The sequence below is a fragment of the Hibiscus syriacus genome, unplaced genomic scaffold (assembly GCF_006381635.1).
Source record: "Hibiscus syriacus cultivar Baekdansim isolate YM2019G1 unplaced genomic scaffold, ASM638163v2 tig00113279_pilon, whole genome shotgun sequence".
Taxonomy (NCBI): domain Eukaryota; kingdom Viridiplantae; phylum Streptophyta; class Magnoliopsida; order Malvales; family Malvaceae; genus Hibiscus; species Hibiscus syriacus.
In genome coordinates, this window is record NW_024063450.1 from 241,732 (window position 1) to 259,770 (window position 18,039).

The following is an 18,039-nucleotide window of genomic DNA, read 5'->3' on the forward strand; positions in this document are numbered from 1 at the left end:
CCTCCGGAACAGATACTTGAATATCTACGTCCCCGCTCAAAGGGCGAAATTTAAGAAGACAACCTCATTGAAAACAAGTCTTTGCAGGTAAGCACATTTTAATTTGATTTGATACTATTTTTGTCATTTATTTTGAACCTAATCTTCTCTTAATCTGGAAATATTTTCTTTTTGATTAATTTCAAGAGAGTGAGGAAACATGTATTCATTTGATGTCGATGACAATTTTAACATTCATTGAAGCCCCTTCAGGCCATCTACCATTGCAACCATCATCAATACGAACAAATAAAGGCAACTTGTTTGGAAAGATGGACCAGCGATGAATTATTGGGATGAGAAAACTTTCACAAATGAATTAATTCTTTCCTGGATTGGGAGATGTATCTATGTAAATATCAGCTTTTTCTTACAGTTTGAAAACTTGAAGTAGATCCATAATGATGAATTAACTTCATAAATAATGTACTAAATTAAGCACGTTGTTGTACTTTCCTTACTATCATGCTAACGTGTGGCATAAGAACTATTTACATGGAATTCTAAGACTCTTTTCTTTGATCATGAGACAATGATTCTTTCAGACATGAAATAATTTATTACATCTTGTCAAATGTTAGTGCAATTACACATAAAGCTGGATCTAAAGATCTAATGTTTCAGAACTCCTGGTTTATCCGTCTTAACATCTCCGGGAGCACAGCTATGCATGTCTACAAAAGATTATTTATCAGATGTGAAGTCTAACAATACTGCTAATTCTCGGTTCTGGCTCGTTTCAGGACCGGGAAACCGGACTCATCATCATTCTTCCCTACATGTAGGGATGTTCAAAATTCGGTTTTAACCGAATTAATCGACCGAACCGAACTAATTCGGTTAATTCGGTCGGCCACCGAATTAGTTCGGTCGGAAAATGGTTAAGGTTGTTTTGGATATTCGGTTAAAAGTTAATTCGGTTCAAAATCGGTTAATTAACCGAAATAAAATTTAAAATTTTAAATATATATTATATATAACATATGGGCTCAGCCCAAACCATTTAAAACCCAATTAATAATTTAAGATCCAATAACTTTTAAACCTAAATCAATATTAATTAATTAAAAAAATTATATAAAATTTTTATTTTATAATTATATATTATTTAAATTAATTGTAAACTGTTTTTTTGAATTAAAATATTAAATATATTATATATAACATATGAGCTCAGCCCAAACCATTTAAAACCTAATTAATAATTTAAGATCCAATAACTTTTAAACTTAAATAATTGTTAATTAATTAAAAAATTTATATAAAATTTTTATTTTTATAATTATATATTATTTAAATTAATTATAAACTGCTTTTTTGAATTATAAAATATTTAATTTTTATATAAATTAAAAAATTTTAAAAATTTTCGGTTAATTCAAAAATTAACCGAAATTTATTCGGTTCGGTTAATATTTTCGAAAAAAAAGTTCGGTTCGATTAACGATTAAAAAAAATCGATTAATTCGGTTAATGGTAGTTCGGTTGATAGTTAATTCTGTTTCCGGTGCTTTCGAGTTTTTTTCATTTTTACTACTAGCATTTCCTGGACCAATCCCAGTTCTGGAGTGACCTTGGTCTAAAGCTTTTGAATCTGATTTATCATTGTTGCAAGGCGGATGATTTGAGCCTGGTAATGGTGCGCGAGCGTCATCCAAGGTAGAAGAGGACGCCACACCTTTTTCGTTTTCGACTTTTTTTTGTTTCTCGAACATCTTTTGCAGATACCTTCCTTGTTCCTTGATTCGCAGCAGCAAATTTCTCTGAATCTGGAGAAAAAATGTATCCCGCATTAGAAAATATACGTGCATTCATATAAGAGCATAACCCTGCACGGATGCAAGTTTTACTATCTCCGTCAACTCAATCATAAAGGATCCAACGTGACTTGTTTCAGAAAATAAAAAATCATACGCAGATCCCGTAACGTTGGGAGCTGGGAACAGAAGTTAGTACATAAGCAAGAAGCCATTGTGGTGCCTTGAGTTAGCCTGCATAATTTGCTACTGAAACGAATTAATGCTTAGTTACCAGTAGCTTACCTCAAGTTGTTCATGGAGCTGCTTCTGGACTTCCATTTGCATCCGAAGTGCTTCAGTAATTCCTATACTCCTGTTACGATAAATAACAAGTCCAAAATCATATGGATGTTCTCGATCCTGTAAGCTAAAATGATTTTCTATTGGCAGTTCTCGTTGGAGTTTCGGGTGAAAGGTTCTAGTTTGACTTCCATTCTAAATGTCATATGTCGCGATATAAATAAGAGGCAACCGAGCTACCAATCAAATGGATGATGGGCCAAATAAGCTCTCAAGTCTTAACTATAACACCACATGATGAGATTATAACATCATATTCCGATAAATTTGCAACTTGTTTTAGAAGAAAATTCAAAAGAAAAATGGTAGATGAACTATACTCCAGCATACCAGAAAACGGAAGGTTACTTACGTCTTCAAGTCTATTGATTTCATTTCTTCAATTGAAGTAACTTTTTTTTCCTGATGTTCCTGCAAGGAGAAGCAAACAATACATTTTAACCTGTTGCCTTATGTGCTATTGCTTGCGCACTGAAAATGGAAAGAGATACGAAGAAGGAACGGTATTATGAAAATACTGTGCAACGTAGTTGCTTATTGTCTTACCTTCTGATGATTCTGGCATGTATCTGGCGGTTCTATATTTCTAGATTCCGAAAAAGAAAATGTTCCAGTGAACGTATAAGATTGTCTGAGAAGGTAGTTAAAAGGATCAATAAAACGAGATTACGTTCAGACCTGCAGATGACTTTTAACATGATATATTGCCAATCCTTCTACATTCATCAGCTTTAAGATGCCTTTTGGAGTAGCTCCTGTAAGTTTAAATTATAAGCCAAAATTAGCAAAAGATGTAAATAGATTACTTGCTACACGCTAATGAGATGAAGAGACATATGTTCGCTGCCACCCAGCTGATTAACAGCTTCCAGAAAAGCCACGTGAAGCTCAGGTGTCCAACGCATACGGGGCTTCGCAGGAGGAGCAGTGGATGATGGGTAAGCATTGCTCGAAAATTCTTCATGCTGTGCAGGTTGATTCTGATGAAACTGAGGCAGTTGCTTCGACACCTGATACATTTTATTTTAAATTTTCTCATAAAACCAAAAAATTAAAAAGAAAACGCAAAAAAGGTACAAGTCACTAGATCATTCTTCTTGATATTCTAATAAGAAAAAATATATATATCAAACAAAGCTGCTGTAAATTCCGAGGAATAAACAGAGGCTCTACCAAAGAATTTTAAGAATGAACATCATAAGTTGCCCGAGACATATCTGCACCAACTGCATCTACTAAAATTTAGGAACATACCTTCAGTTTGGGGTCTAAGACATTGATATCATCGAAAATCTTACTCCAGTTAGGATCCGGAACACTGATAAAATCATCAGCCCACTCGTGCCAATCAGTTTTCTTATTGTGGTCCTCAGATGCGATGACACCAGTGTCGCTTTCCACCAGCCGATTTGGAGCAGGAGCACCAGGAGCTGCAGCAGCATTTTCGGGCATATCAAGAAATTTTTGAAGCTGGTCTAAAGTCCATGAACCATCCTTATTTCCCTGCGTGTGATTAAGCGAAGCTGTGGACTGCAGAAAAGAAGAATTGACTGGTGGCAAAGATGCCAAACCCCTCGATGACTGAGAAATAAATGTGGGATTTTGAGAATGCTGAATATGTGCTAGAGCTGAGGCATGCATATCACTGGTGGCTATGGAAGGGGATGAAGACGAACTTCCAAAGGTTCCCTTCCTGGGAGCCAATGAAGATTCTCAAGTGATACGCTGTTCTTCATCACCTCCCTTCCTAAGGAAACCTGAAAAGAACTCGACAATTCGTTGTACTTGTCGTTGAAAGGAGAGGTAAGAGCTGGAAAAGGCGAAGACATAGCAGCAGAGACCTAAGTTCCTGATTGTCAGCCGTTTTATATCTAAAAATCAACAGCCTGAATATAGAAGCAAGATGCCTGTTAATGTTATATGAACAAAATTCAACAATCTTCAATTCAATAGCTCTAAACTTATTTTGCAGATATATTCATGAAATAATTGTTGGTGTCGTAACCGGTTTTCGTCCGGGCACGAATTTTTTATTAGGCGGGAAAAATGATGTGAATAAATGGTTTTTTTTAAAATAATTTGGGAGTCGCCATCGGCCTTTTGGATCAGGTAGGTCGAATACCTAAAAATCGTCATTTAAAAGAGTTTTTAACAAAATATCGATTAAAAGATAAACTGATCTGCGTTTTAACCAAAAATTCGTTCTTTTTAATAATAAAAAGGGATTCGTGGTCGGTTACGTTTAGGGAATGATTAGCACCCCTACAACGCCCAAAATTGGTACTTTTTAATTATAAATTGTCTCTATTATTAAAAAATTAAAAAATTCAAAATATATTTAATTTATAATCCTATTATTTCAAAAATTATAATTATGGAAAATATTAATTTATATATTTATAAATAAAATATTTATTTATTTAGAAATATCAGAAAAGGGCTTCTAGGTGCCTTAAGACAGCTCTTTTCTTCGATATTAAAAATATATATAATTAAAATAATTAATATATGATTTAAAAAATAGGATATTTATTTATTTAAAAATATCAGAAAATGGACATCCAGTTGTTTTAAGACTGCCCTTTCTTAATATTGAAAAATAAATAAATATATATTAAAATATGATTATTAAAAAGTAATTTATGAAATATAAGATTTTAACGAATAAACAAATATTATTTATATATATATATTTATTTATATAAATAATAAGAATAATAATAAAAAGTAATAATAATAAAATAATATTGCAAATAATAATTAAAAATATAGTATTAAAATATAAAATATTAAAAAAAATAATCAAAAATGAAATTTGAATGATTAAAATATAAAAATTATAAAACTAGAGTACTAATTTGAAATATATAAAAGATGGGCATTAAAAGTATAATTTAACCATAATTCATAATACGGGATTAAAATAATAAATAATAAACTATGAGGGACTAAATTTGATATTTACCTAAATATATATATATATATGCTGATAAGGACTAAATTAAAATAAAATAAAATTAGAAGACTAAATTAAAATAATCAAAAATTGCTTTCAGTGACTAAATTGCAAGGTATATAAATTTGGAGCACTGCGGACGGGGTTTACCCTTTATGAAATTATAGAAATACCCTCCCCAAAACGGCGTCGTTAGGGAGAGGGTATTAATACCCGAAACCGGCTGGCCCGTAGGGCCAGTCTCTCATTTCTTCCTTTCTCTTCTCTCTCAAACAGAGAGAGAGTCAGAGTTCTCTCTGGCTTCTCTCTATCTTCCCTCGCCGGAGGGAATCCGGCAGTCGTCTGCCACCGTACACCTCCGCCGTCGGCCACCGTAAATGGTGGCCGAAATTTCCAAAATTTCCCAAAACATAGATCGGGCCGTCTTAAAGACGATTCTGGTAACCTTTTTTCTTAAATAGCCCCCGATCGGAGCAGATCTAAGAAGATACCTTCGGTTTTTGAAGGTGTCCGGTGACGTGTGAAGGCTCCGGTGAGTTTCTTTCTTCTTTCTTTGTTTTCTGTTTTGGTTCCCTGCTTGTAGTGGGTTCTCTCTCTTTGTGTGTTCCTGTCCTTTTTTCTCCTCCTCCCTCCTTTTATTTTTGCAGGTACGATGGTTTTATAGCCATCTCGGTCGCTTGCTCGGACCGGTCTGAAGGATGAAAAGTTCGGTGAGTCACCAAAGCTAGGTTGGTGACTCACTATAGGGAAGGCTGTTGGTTGCCATCTGGCGTTCTAGAGTGTTCCTTGAGGCGGCGGCGTGGCAGCAGCTGGTTGGACCATCTGGCTTGGGAAGTGTCGGCAGAGGCGGCTGTTGGGAGTTCTTGGAGGCAGCGGCGGTGGCAACAGTGCTAGGGTTTAGAAACCCTAAATGAAACCCTACTGGTTGTTTGTAACTGGGCCGATCCAGTTTTCATTGGGCCTGTAATTATTTTTTAATAATAATAATATATATAATAATAATATATATATAATAATAATAAATAAATAAATAAATAAAATGGGTAAAAAAATTAGTATATTCAGTTGGCTATAATTAAGAAGGCAAAACGAATGAGATTTATCCTGAGGTTAATACCATTCTAAATTCTTCGAGATTTATTTTGACTCCTTATGAATTGAACTTACTATCAAATAAGAAATCCAAAGAAATGATAATTGGACAGAGAAGAAGGCAGTGGAGCTTCGACATCACCAGAAACTTAATGGACTCCTTATGAATTGAACTTACTATCAAATAAGAAATCCAAAGAAATGATAATTGGACAGAGAAGAAGGCAGTCGAGCTTCGACATCACCAGAAACTTAATGGACTCAGCATTTGAAAGCTGCAAAATTTGCCCATTCAATAATAAACCAAGTTTCCTGCAGATTTTACCTAGAAACAATAAAGAAAAGCAACCATTACAAAATGATTTCTAGACTTCTAGTACAGACAATAAATGGGCAAAATCATGTCAAAATAACAGCGGTTTCACCACACTTGGATCCGGCTCCAACCCTTTTAATGGTACAACTCTAATCACTATTCACAAGTATAACTTGTGATTCATGGATGAATCCTACACATATGAACACTGAACGGCGGCAATAAATGTTTATGAAAATAGTAAACAAACAAAGAAATAGCTGATAGGATACCAACCCCACCTACGGCACAAACCAAAACGAAAACATCACATTGATTTTTCTTATAAATTTGAATTCTTTTCCATTTATGCAACTAATCCATTAGTTCAATACCGATAAGCCAAAGCCGCAAAAGGAAACTGTTGAAAACATTTTGATGTTTCGATATAACAAATTAAATTAAAAGAATTTTAATTTTGAAAATGATTTTTCTAAGCATATTCGATATATTAAATCGAATATCAAAATATTACTCAAAGTATTTCAAAGTTCATTTTAAATCCTTACTAAAGTGTAAAATTAAGTTTTAATCTTAAAATAATTTCAAAACAATTTTACAAAGTATTTCGAACCGTTTCAAAGCAAAAAATTATAGTTTGTCTAGAGGGAACCGATTCCCCCTGAATGATTTGGCTCCGAGAAATTCCAGTATGCTCGGAGGGTATCGATTCCCCCCAGGGGGTATCGATTCGCCCCACTGTTCAATGATCGAATATTTGAATTTTACACTTAGGGAACCGATTCCCCATGAGGGGTACCGATTCCCCCCACGCTCTAAGCAGAAATATGAATTGTTTTCACACTTAAACGGCTCCAATAACTTCATTAATGATCCCCAACGTTTAGAAGTGATTCAAGGTGTATTTAAGCAAGCTTAGAAGCCATTGATCAATAACAAGAAACAACAAGCAACTAGAATCAAGAGAGAATCAAAGAGAAAGATCAAACCTCAAGTTTGAGCATTTCAAGCCTATTTTTCATTCAATATTCATTTTGCTTTCAAGAACACTACTTGTACTCAATTGTATTCATTCTTGAGTTTTCTTTTCTTTGTTCTAGAATTGTGCAAACAATTTACCTTGTTAGGATTTCCTTGTAAGTTTGCAAATTTGTATTGTTCTTTTTGGGAGAGAGTGTTCTCAATAATTTGGGGTATAATTCTTGAGGGTTTGTAAGGTTACTCTTTGTCCTCAAAAGAAAGATAAATTAGTGAATTTGTGGAAAATCCTTAGTGTGGATAGCTAAGGTAGTGGACGTAGACTTTGGTTGAGAAAGTTGAACCAATCTAAATCGTTGTGCAATTACTTTCAATTTTCTGCAAAAGCTTCCACCAAATTTTTAATTGCCAATTCACCCCCCTCTTGGCCGATTCCATCAATCGATTAACTCAACAATTGGTATCAGAGCCTAACTCATTTAAAGGTTTAATCGCCTCTTGAGTCGATTCGGGAAGAGTTACATCGATAATCAAAGTCATCAATGGCCTCTACTTTAAACTTCGACTCCGGTCTCAATTCGATGCCCGTCAACAAGCCTCCTTTCTTCAATGGGGATAACTATGCCTATTGGAAAAATAGGATGATGTACTTCATTCAAGCAAGTGACATGGGAGCATGGAATGCCGTAGAAGAAAGATACATCAAACCTCTCACTCATCCAAGATTATGGAGTGAAGGAGAGACAATAATGTTTCAGCTCAACTCCAAAGCCATACATATCATATTTTGTGCTCTTGGACCAGATGAATACGGAAGAGTTTCATCTTGTACAACTGCCAAAGAAATATGGGACAAACTTCAAGTCACTCATGAAGGTATCGATGAGGTAAAGAAATCTAAAATTAGTATTCTAACGCATAGCTATGAAAATTTCAGGATGAAACCAAATGAAGATATCAAAGCTATGACGGATAAATTTTCAACGATTATCAATGGTCTCAAATCATATGGAGAGACCATTTCAAATGAAAAGCTTGTGAGGAAGTTAGTATACTCCCTTCCAAAATCGTGGCAATCAAAGAAGATGGCAATCATCGAGTCTAAGGACCTAACATCCTTAACTCTTGAAGAACTAATCGGTTCCCTTCTCACTCATGAAATGATGCTTGAAGATGAAGTGGACCTCAATAAGATTGACGAGACACCAAAGGAGAAGGAGAAGAAGAAAAATATTGGAGTTGCTCTTAAATCCACAAAAGATGAGAGTGATTCGAATGACGATGATGACGACGAGGAAATGACATTATTTTCCAATCGATTCAGAAAGTTGATGATGCCCAACCGAGGAAGAAAATTCAAACGTCATGAAGGCTTCAAAACTGAATCAAAGGAGAAATACCCGATCATTTGCTATGAATGCAAAAAGCCAGGGCATATCAAATATGATTGCCCATAATTGAAGAAAAAGGGTTAATCTAAAAAGAAGCACAAGACTTATGTAGCTACATGGAGCGATGAAGAAGGTTCCGATGAAGAGGAACAAGAAGTTGCAAACTTGTGCTTGATGGCTATCGGGGAAATAAGGTAACCTGTAACTTATTCGATTTGGATGAATTATCTTATGATGAGTTATTAGAGGATTATAATGGGTTGGCTTCGGATTATAAGACTTTATTTTCAAAATAAAAAAATGATATTTCACAATTGAAAAACGAAAATAGTCTTATATCAAAGACCAATAATGAGCTTGAAAGTAAGATCAAAGAATTGCAAATCAAAATTAATGATTTTGAAAAGAAAAATACTGATTTGCATAACTTACTTTCAAAAGTTCATAATGATCATCAAAAGAAGATTGATGATCTTAAAACTTCTTTTAATAAGGTTGGAACAAAAAGTTTTGAAAAAGGTGAGAATTCAAAATCCAACTTTGTTAAGAAAAGTTTTAGAAGCTACAATCATAGAAGTCATCAACGAACCTTGAATGGTAAAATTGTTAGGAGTATATGGGTTCCTAAAGAATTCATTACTACTAAAGATAAAGATGTCCTTCATAAATGGATACCAAAGGGGACAAGGATTATAGAAACTAATGAATATGAACCCAAAATAATTTGGGTACCAAAAATTAGAAATTAATCTATGTTTGTAGGAAAATGAGCATTGCTACAAGGCACGGGAAACAAATCCAAATTCATTGTACCTTGATAGTGGATGCTCGAGACACATGACCGGAGAAAAAAGCCTGTTCATAGAGCTTAACGCCAAAAATGGAGGAGAAGTGACTTTTGGTGATAATTCAAAAGGTCACATTAAAGGTATTGGTACTATAGGTAATACCTCTTCCATACAAATTAAAAATGTGTTATATGTGAATGAATTAAAGCATAATCTATTGAGTATTAGTCAATTATGCGATAAGGGATTTAATGTCATGTTTGAAATTAATGGTTGTAAAGTCATTGACATTGCATCTAATCGGGTTATGCTTGTTGGTCATAGAATATAAAACATATACATGGTACATTTTGATTCTATTAATATGACTAATTTGTGTCTAGTTGATAAGGATGAGCATGATAGTTGGTTATGGCATAAGAGACTAGGACATGCTAGCATGAGTGTTTTGCAACGGTTAGTTCAAGGAGAATTGGTTCAAGGGCTGCCTAAACTAAAATTTGATAATGATAAAATCTGTGATGCTTGTGCTAAAGGAAAACAAAAGCGAGTTTCTTTTAAATCCATTAATCATGTGTCAACTAGTAGAGTATTACAATTGATCCATATAGATCTTTTTGGGCCAACTAGGACTACTAGCTTGGGTGGAAAACAATATGCATTCGTCTTGGTAGATGACTATTCTAGATATACTTGGGTTCTATTCTTAAGTACTAAAGATGAAGCATTAAAAAATTTCATCACGTTTTCAAAAGTAATCCAAAACGAAAAAGGTTACTCTATAACTAGTGTTAGGAGTGATCATGGCATTGAATTTGAAAATCTTGGATTTAATGAGTTTTGTAATTCTAATGGTATTAGCCATAATTTTTCAGCACCTAGAACCCCTCAACAAAATGGAGTTATTGAGAGGAAAAATCGAACTTTAGAAGAATTGGATAGAACCATGCTTTGTGAAAATAATTTGCCAAAGTATTTTTGGGCGGAAGCCACAAATACCGCTTGTTATGTTGTAAATCGAGTAATGATTAGGCCAATTTTAAAGAAAACTCCATATGAAATTTTCAAAAATAAAAAGCCTAACATTAGCTATTTTCATCCTTTTGGATGTAAGTGTTTTGTTTTAAACAACGGTAAAGACAATCTTGGCAAATTTGATGCTAAAAGTGATGAAGGAATTTTTCTGGGTTATTCCTTAAATTCTAAAGCTTATCGAGTATTTAATAAAAGAACTTTGGTTGTAGAAGAGTCTGTACATGTTGTTTTCGATGATAATCTCCTTCTGAGGAAGGATTCTTGTTTGAATGATGATGTAGGTATTATAAATGCAAATGACGTTAGACATGACGTTTGAGAATCATCATCAAAGGAATAAACGAAAGATGAGGAAACACATGATCCTCTCGAGAATCCAACCATTGAAGAAAGGGAAGTATCTTATCCAAATGAGTACAGCTATGTCAAGGATGGTGAGATAATAGGTGATCCATCTAAAGGGGTAACAACTCGATCTTCTCTTAGAAATATTTGTAATTATGTTGCATTTATCTCATGCATAGAGCCTAAGAATATTAATGAAGCATTAAATGATGAACATTGGATTATGGCTATGCAAGAAAAGTTAAATTAATTTGAGAGAAGTAAAGTGTGGACATTAGTTGAAAGGCCTAGTAATAAATCTACTGTAGGTACTAGATGGATATTTAGGAATAAGCTTGATGAGAGTGGTAATATAGTGAGAAACAAAGCTAGACTTGTTACTCAAGGGTATACTCAAGAAGAGGGCATAGACTATGATGAAACATATGCTCACGTAGCTAGGATGGAAGCAATTAGAATGTTATTAGCATTTGCATGTTTTCATGAATTTAAATTATATCAAATGGATGTTAAAAGTGCATTTTTAAATGGTTTTATAAAAGAAGAAGTGTATATGGAACAACCTCCAGGTTTTGAAGATTCAAAATTTCCGGATCATGTTCTTAAATTGACAAAATCACTTTATGGTTTAAAACAAGCTCCTAGAGCTTGGTATGAAAGATTGTCAAACTTTTTAATTGAAAAAGGTTTTTCAAAAGGGAAGGTTGACACTACATTGTTTTTAAAGCATAAAGGTAAATATTTATTAGTAGTTCAAATTTATGTTGATGATATAATATTTGGTTCTACTAATGATGTTCTTTGCCAAGAATTTTCTAAGCTAATGCAAAGCGAATTCAAAATGAGCATGATGGGGGAGCTCTCATTTTTCTTGGGACTCCAAATCAAGCAAAGAAAAGATGACATCTTCATCAATCAAGCTAAGTACGTCAAATATATGCTCAAGAAATTTGGACTGGAAAATGGCAAGCCTCATGACACTCCAATGAGCTCTTCAACAAAGCTTGACTTAGATGAAGGAGGTAAATGTATAGATGTTAAATTATATAGGTTAATGATTGGATCTTTACTTTATCTAACTGCAAGTAGACCGGACATTATGTTTAGTGTTTGCTTATGTGCTAGATTTCAATCATGCCCTAAGGAATCACATTTACTAGCTGTTAAGAGAATCTTTAGATACCTTAAGGACACTCCTAGTTTAGGACTTTGGTATCCCAGAGACTCTAGCTTTAGCTTGCATGCCTTTTCTGATGCGGATTATGGAGGATGCAAATTAGATAGGAAAAGCACCTCCGGTACTTGCCAATTCCTTGAAAATATGCTGATTTCTTGGTTTTCAAAGAAACAAAATTGTGTTGCATTATCTACCACTGAAGCCGAATACATTTCAGCTGGTAGTTGTTGTGCACAAGTTTTATGGATAAAACAACAACTTTTTGATTATGGAATTGAAGTAGGTACCATTCCTATCAAGTGTGACAATACTAGTGCCATTTGTCTCACTAAAAATCCCATCCAACACTCTAGAACTAAGCACATTGAAATTAGACATTACTTCATTAGAGACCATGTCACTAAGGAAGATGTAGTTCTAGAATTTGTTGATACTTTGCACCAATTAGCGGACATCTTTACAAAACCTTTAGACAAGGACCGTTTTTGGACACTTAGGAGAGAATTAGGTTTAACTGACCTATCTTCACTTGGTGTTTAAAATAATTTTAGCACTTTAAAGAATAAATGAAAAATGCTTATAATAGTAATTTCTGATTACATTCATTGCTATTAGTTAGGGGGAGTTTATGATTCTTGATGAAAAATTAACTTTATGTTCAAATGTAGTTTAAGGATTAATTTGATTGATTGAACATAATTAATTTTTGATATATGAGTTGCCAATACCACTAGAGAAGATTAATTTAGCATTTTGAGTGTTTAAAATACATATTTTTGAATTATAGGGCAGAGGGAATTGATACCCCCTTGAAGGGGAACCGATTCCCCCTTTGAAGGGGAACCGATTCCCCATTTGAAGGGGAACCGATTCCCCCCTAGGGGAATCGATACCCCCTAGGGGAATCGATACCCCCTGGGGTTCTGGTTTTTAACACGGACAGAACACCCAAAATTTTCAAACCCTCTCTTCTTCTCTCTTAGTCGTTCCTCCTCTCTACTCTCTCCTTATCTCCATTTTGCCTCAAAACAACATTTTTAATCAGAATTCTCTTCAAATATCATCTCCTAAACCTGTTGGAATCAACAAAATCGTGTAAAATTCATCTAATCTCACTCAAATCCGAAATTCTTCAAGGTATTTTTCTAAAACCTCTATTTCATTAATTTTTTATTTTAGAACTAGTTTAATTAGTTCTATGTTGAACTTTAGATCGGACATTGATTGGTTAGTGATTAGAAAATAGATTTTATAACTAATTTTATCAAAAACTAGATTTTGCAACTAATTTTATCAAAAACACAAGAATTTTCCAAAATTCTTTGAATTTTTCGAAATAAAAAAATTGTTTTTCAAATTATTGTGTTTTGATTGAATTATGTTGTTGTTATGAAAACTATACATATATTGATATTTAAAACCTTATTTTTCAATAAGTTTTTCAAAAACTTTGCCCATTAGGATTAGTTTAGAGAACCTTGAAATATTGAGGACTCAATTGAGTTTTGGGATTTATTACATTGTATACTTGTGTTTTATAATTGCAGGTTATTCATTTTATTCCGATTTTCTTAAACCATGTCAAATCCTAAACGTACTAGGTCTTCATCTAGTCGTTCAAACCAACAACCAAATCCACCTCCAAATCCTCCTCCTATTCCTGAAATTCCTATTCCTAATCTCGTTGATCCTAATATGACTATCCAAAACCCGTGCTTCAATCATCCTGGTCCTAGAAATCATCTTTTTTGGTATTATCAATATTTTGACTCTTACAAAATTAGAGAAGAACGTATCCCTTCTCTTCAAGCTATGATAGATATCAATTTTAGATATCTTCCTCTTTTACAAGAGTGGAAATTTGATAAACTTTGTGACCTTGAACCTATAGTTTACCATCAACTTGTTTGCATCTTCTATTCTAATGTCGTTTATATTAAAAACCGAGCTCAAACCAAAACCATAGGAGTTCGTTCCTATCTCCTAGGACAATTCTTCCATCTTGACTCGGCTTACATAGCCAATAAATTAGGATTAGATAATGATGGTATATCAAATGAAAAATAGTTTTTAGGTTCTCGTTATAAAAGAAGGGATAGTGCGACCGTCTTAGATCTTCATGATCGTTTTCTTCATCTAATGATTTCTTGGTGGTTTCGACCATCCGGAGGTCGTTACTCAACTCTTAGAGCCTTGGATCTTTGGTGGTTACATTGTTTCCAAAAAAATATTAAAATAAACCTACCTCAGATTATTTTTGCTGAAATTGTTGAGACCGTAAATCTTGTTCCTAATAAGAAACTCTGTTCATCTATTGTCTACGGTTGCATTCTGAGTAATCTATTTTCTAAAGTCGGGCTTAAAGTTGGTTGAGATGTCGTCTTTCCTCTAAAAAAACAAATTAATCTTCTTTCCTTAACGAGAGCGGGATGGATAAAGAATAAAGAAACTGGTGAATGGGTTTGATCTTCTAAGAATACTCCGGGAGCTAGTTCTTCACAAGCTCCACCTGAAGCCGACGATGATCCCGAGCTTGAACAATTAATGCAAGATATTGACGAAGCCGACGATGAGCCGGAGCAGCACGGGGAACAAACTCAGCAAGAAAATCAAGTGCCTCCATATTTTCAATCATTTATGAAGACATTTGATTTTCGTTATGCATCCTTAGATTCTCGCTTCACTTCCATAGAATCTCACTTCTCGACTATGGAAGCTCAATAATTAGAAATTCTCCGGGAGATGCGTACAAACAATGAAGCAACCAACGCTCGTATTAATGCACTCACTCATGAAATGGCAGCTATGCGAGCTCATTTCCCTCCTCCCGATCCTCCTACATATGCTTAAACTTTGATCTTTGCTTTGCTTGTTTGGATTGAACTTGGATATTTCCATTATTGTTAAAACATTTTTGAATGATTTTGGATTGTTTATTTTTGGCTGTTCGAACTTATGTTTAATACATTTGATTTGGATTTCGTGTTTATTTTGCATCTTTAGACATATATGACCAATTATCCATTACATGTTTATGAATATTGATTATGAAACTAATGGCTAACCTCTCTTTTGATTGTGATCTTAGCAGCTTAAGCTTTATATTAATAAATTAATTGGCTTATGTTTTTCAAAATTATTGTTTAAAACATTTTTATAGGGTCTTTTTTATTTAACAAAAAGGGGGAGAAAGTGTTAAAGTAAGGGGAAGTAGTATTTTTCAAAATCAATATTCATTTTGAAATTAGAAAATCTTAAAATGTTTTGTTATATCAAAAAGGGGGGAGATTGTTGAAAACATTTTGATGTTTCGATATAAGAAATTAAATTAAAAGAATTTTAATCTTGAAAATGATTTTTCTAAGCATATTTGATATATTAAATCGAATATCAAAATATTACTCAAAGTATTTCAAAGTTCATTTTAAATCCTTACTAAAGTGTAAAATTAAGTTTTAATCTTAAAATAATTTCAAAACAATTTTAAAAAGTATTTCGAACCGTTTCAAAGCAAAAAATTACAGTTTGTCCAGAGGGAACCGATTCCCCTCCCAAGGAGGTACCGATTCCCCCCTGAATGGTTTGGCTCCGAGAAATTCCAATATGCTCGGAGGGAACCGATTCCCCCCAGGGGGTATCGATTCCTCCTACTGTTCAACGGTCGAATATTTGAATTTTACACTTAGGGAACCGATTCCCCATGAGGGGGCACCGATTCCCCCCATGCTCCAAGCAGAAATATTAGTTGTTTTCACACTTAAACGGCTCCAATAACTTCATTAATGATCTCCTACGTTCAGAAGTGATTCAAGGTGTATTTAAGCAAGCTTAGAAGCCATTGATCAATAACAAGAAACAACAAGCAACTAGAATCAAGAGAGAATCAAAGAGAAAACATCAAACCTCAAGTTTGAGCATTTCAAGCCTATTTTTTATTCAATATTCATTTTGCTTTCAAGAACACTACTTGTACTCAATTGTATTCATTCTTGAGTGTTCTTTTCGTTGTTCTAGAATTGTGCAAACAATCTACCTTATGAGGATTTCCTTGTAAGTTTGTAAATTTGTATTGTTCTCTTTGAGAGAGAGTGTTCTCAAGAATTTGGGGTATAATTCTTGAGGGTTTGTAAGGTTACTCTTTGTCCTCAAAAGAAAGACAAATTAGTGAATTTGTGGAAAATCCTTAGTGTGGATAGCTAAGGTAGTGGAAAGTCGAACCACTCTAAATCGCTGTGCAATTACTTTCAATTTTCTGCAAAAGCTTCCACCAAATTTTTAATTGTCAATTCACCCCCTCTTGGCCGATTCCGTCAATCGATTAACTCAACAAAAACCATAGGGGGAAGAAACACACTCATTGTACTTCTACCAAGCATAATACAAATCGAGTGAATTTCAGCAAAGGCATCCAATATCCAACAAGTTGATATATCTAAAAATAGAAGAATCACATAAAAGAAAAAAATTTGACCAACAAATTGATAGCAGCATCCTAAACAAGTAAATAAACTGATTTTAACGACTGAATTCATTTCAAGATCAATTCAAACAACAATCATTTAGAAAAACTCTATGAAAGTCAGATACAGGAAGACAATAAACAAAGCTGAAATATCAGGTTAATCACTAATCAAGGCCGTGAGCTTTTATGTTAGAGACGAATTTATAAAATTCTAGGGAGAAAAAATAGACTATCCATAGAAAATATAAATAAAATACCTAAATTATATGAGAATTTGAAATTTTAGTGAGGTCACCGATATCATTAAGCTAACTTTTCAAACCCTAACTGAGTAACAAGAAAACCATAAGTAAAATCATACAAACATCATCACCTTTATCTAATGGCTGTTCCCATCGATAAAATGATAGACAAAACCTGAAAATCAACCCATGAAGCAAACAACCGATAGCACAGAAAAAAACCAGACTGACCCAACAACACAACTAAACCAGCAGGTCTACCTGGTATCAATCAAGAGCAGAAACAATCCATTTCATAGATAAGAAAAATCAAAATTCAAATAAAGAAGCAGTTTTAAGGATTGGGTATCGAAGATTAATCTCAGTTATGGTCAAAAAATACAAGTAAGATTTAAAAAAAAAATCAAAAGAGAAGTATGAAAGAATCTTACTTGGAATTGGGGTTGAAAAGTCGAGAATGAATGAATCAGTGAGAAGTTGATGATTGGATGGAGAAAAGCCAACGTTTTGGAAACCCAAGAGCCGAATTAGCACAACAGAGAAATATTCTTTATCTATTAAGCTCACGTGGACCTGGTGGCTTTGGTTTCTTCTCTGTTTTCTACAAAAGACAATAATTTTATTACACGTAGGAAAAGTACTTCATAGTTTTTTGTCTTCTATTTGTTTGGGAAAAGCACACAAACGCTCCCTTAGTTTCACATTTTTTACAAATGACACCCTATAATTCTATTTATGTTTTAGATTTCATTCCCGTTACTAGATGTGAGAAAAACTTGATTCGAAAAAATTATATTTTATGACTCGATTCAACATTTATTCTATTTATGGTCATTAATGTTTTAGTAAAATTTATGGTCTTAATTAATCCATATCGATCTGCGTTGCACACTTGATTTTAGTGAGTGAATCTCTTAGTAGACATTTTTTTGTATACACAACGACTCAAACTCGAGATCTTGTTTAAACGATATCAAACCACTTATCATTTGAACCAGAAATATTTTATATTAATTTTATAAAGAAAACTTATTTTTTTTAAAAAATAACACCTCTCGTTATAAGTTAGCTCTGCCAATGAATAAAATCCATTGTACTTAACCCCCCACCTCACCCCCA

General features: G+C 33.7%; 1 protein-coding gene across 1 annotated transcript; it reads right to left on the minus strand.

Moving 5' to 3' along the window:
* Positions 1-1,535: 1,535 nt before the first annotated feature.
* LOC120186100 (myb family transcription factor PHL13-like) lies at positions 1,536-17,484 on the minus strand (the record flags this gene model as incomplete). The annotated part of the gene is made up of 9 exons (XM_039190135.1): positions 17,352-17,484; positions 3,909-4,024; positions 3,393-3,816; positions 2,977-3,148; positions 2,817-2,893; positions 2,665-2,724; positions 2,491-2,540; positions 2,082-2,151; positions 1,536-1,808 (listed from the first exon to the last, which is right to left on the minus strand). Coding segments are annotated over exons 2-9 (1,185 nt in total), but the record flags the coding sequence as incomplete, so codon positions are not given.
* Between the last annotated feature and the right edge of the window lie 555 nt (positions 17,485-18,039).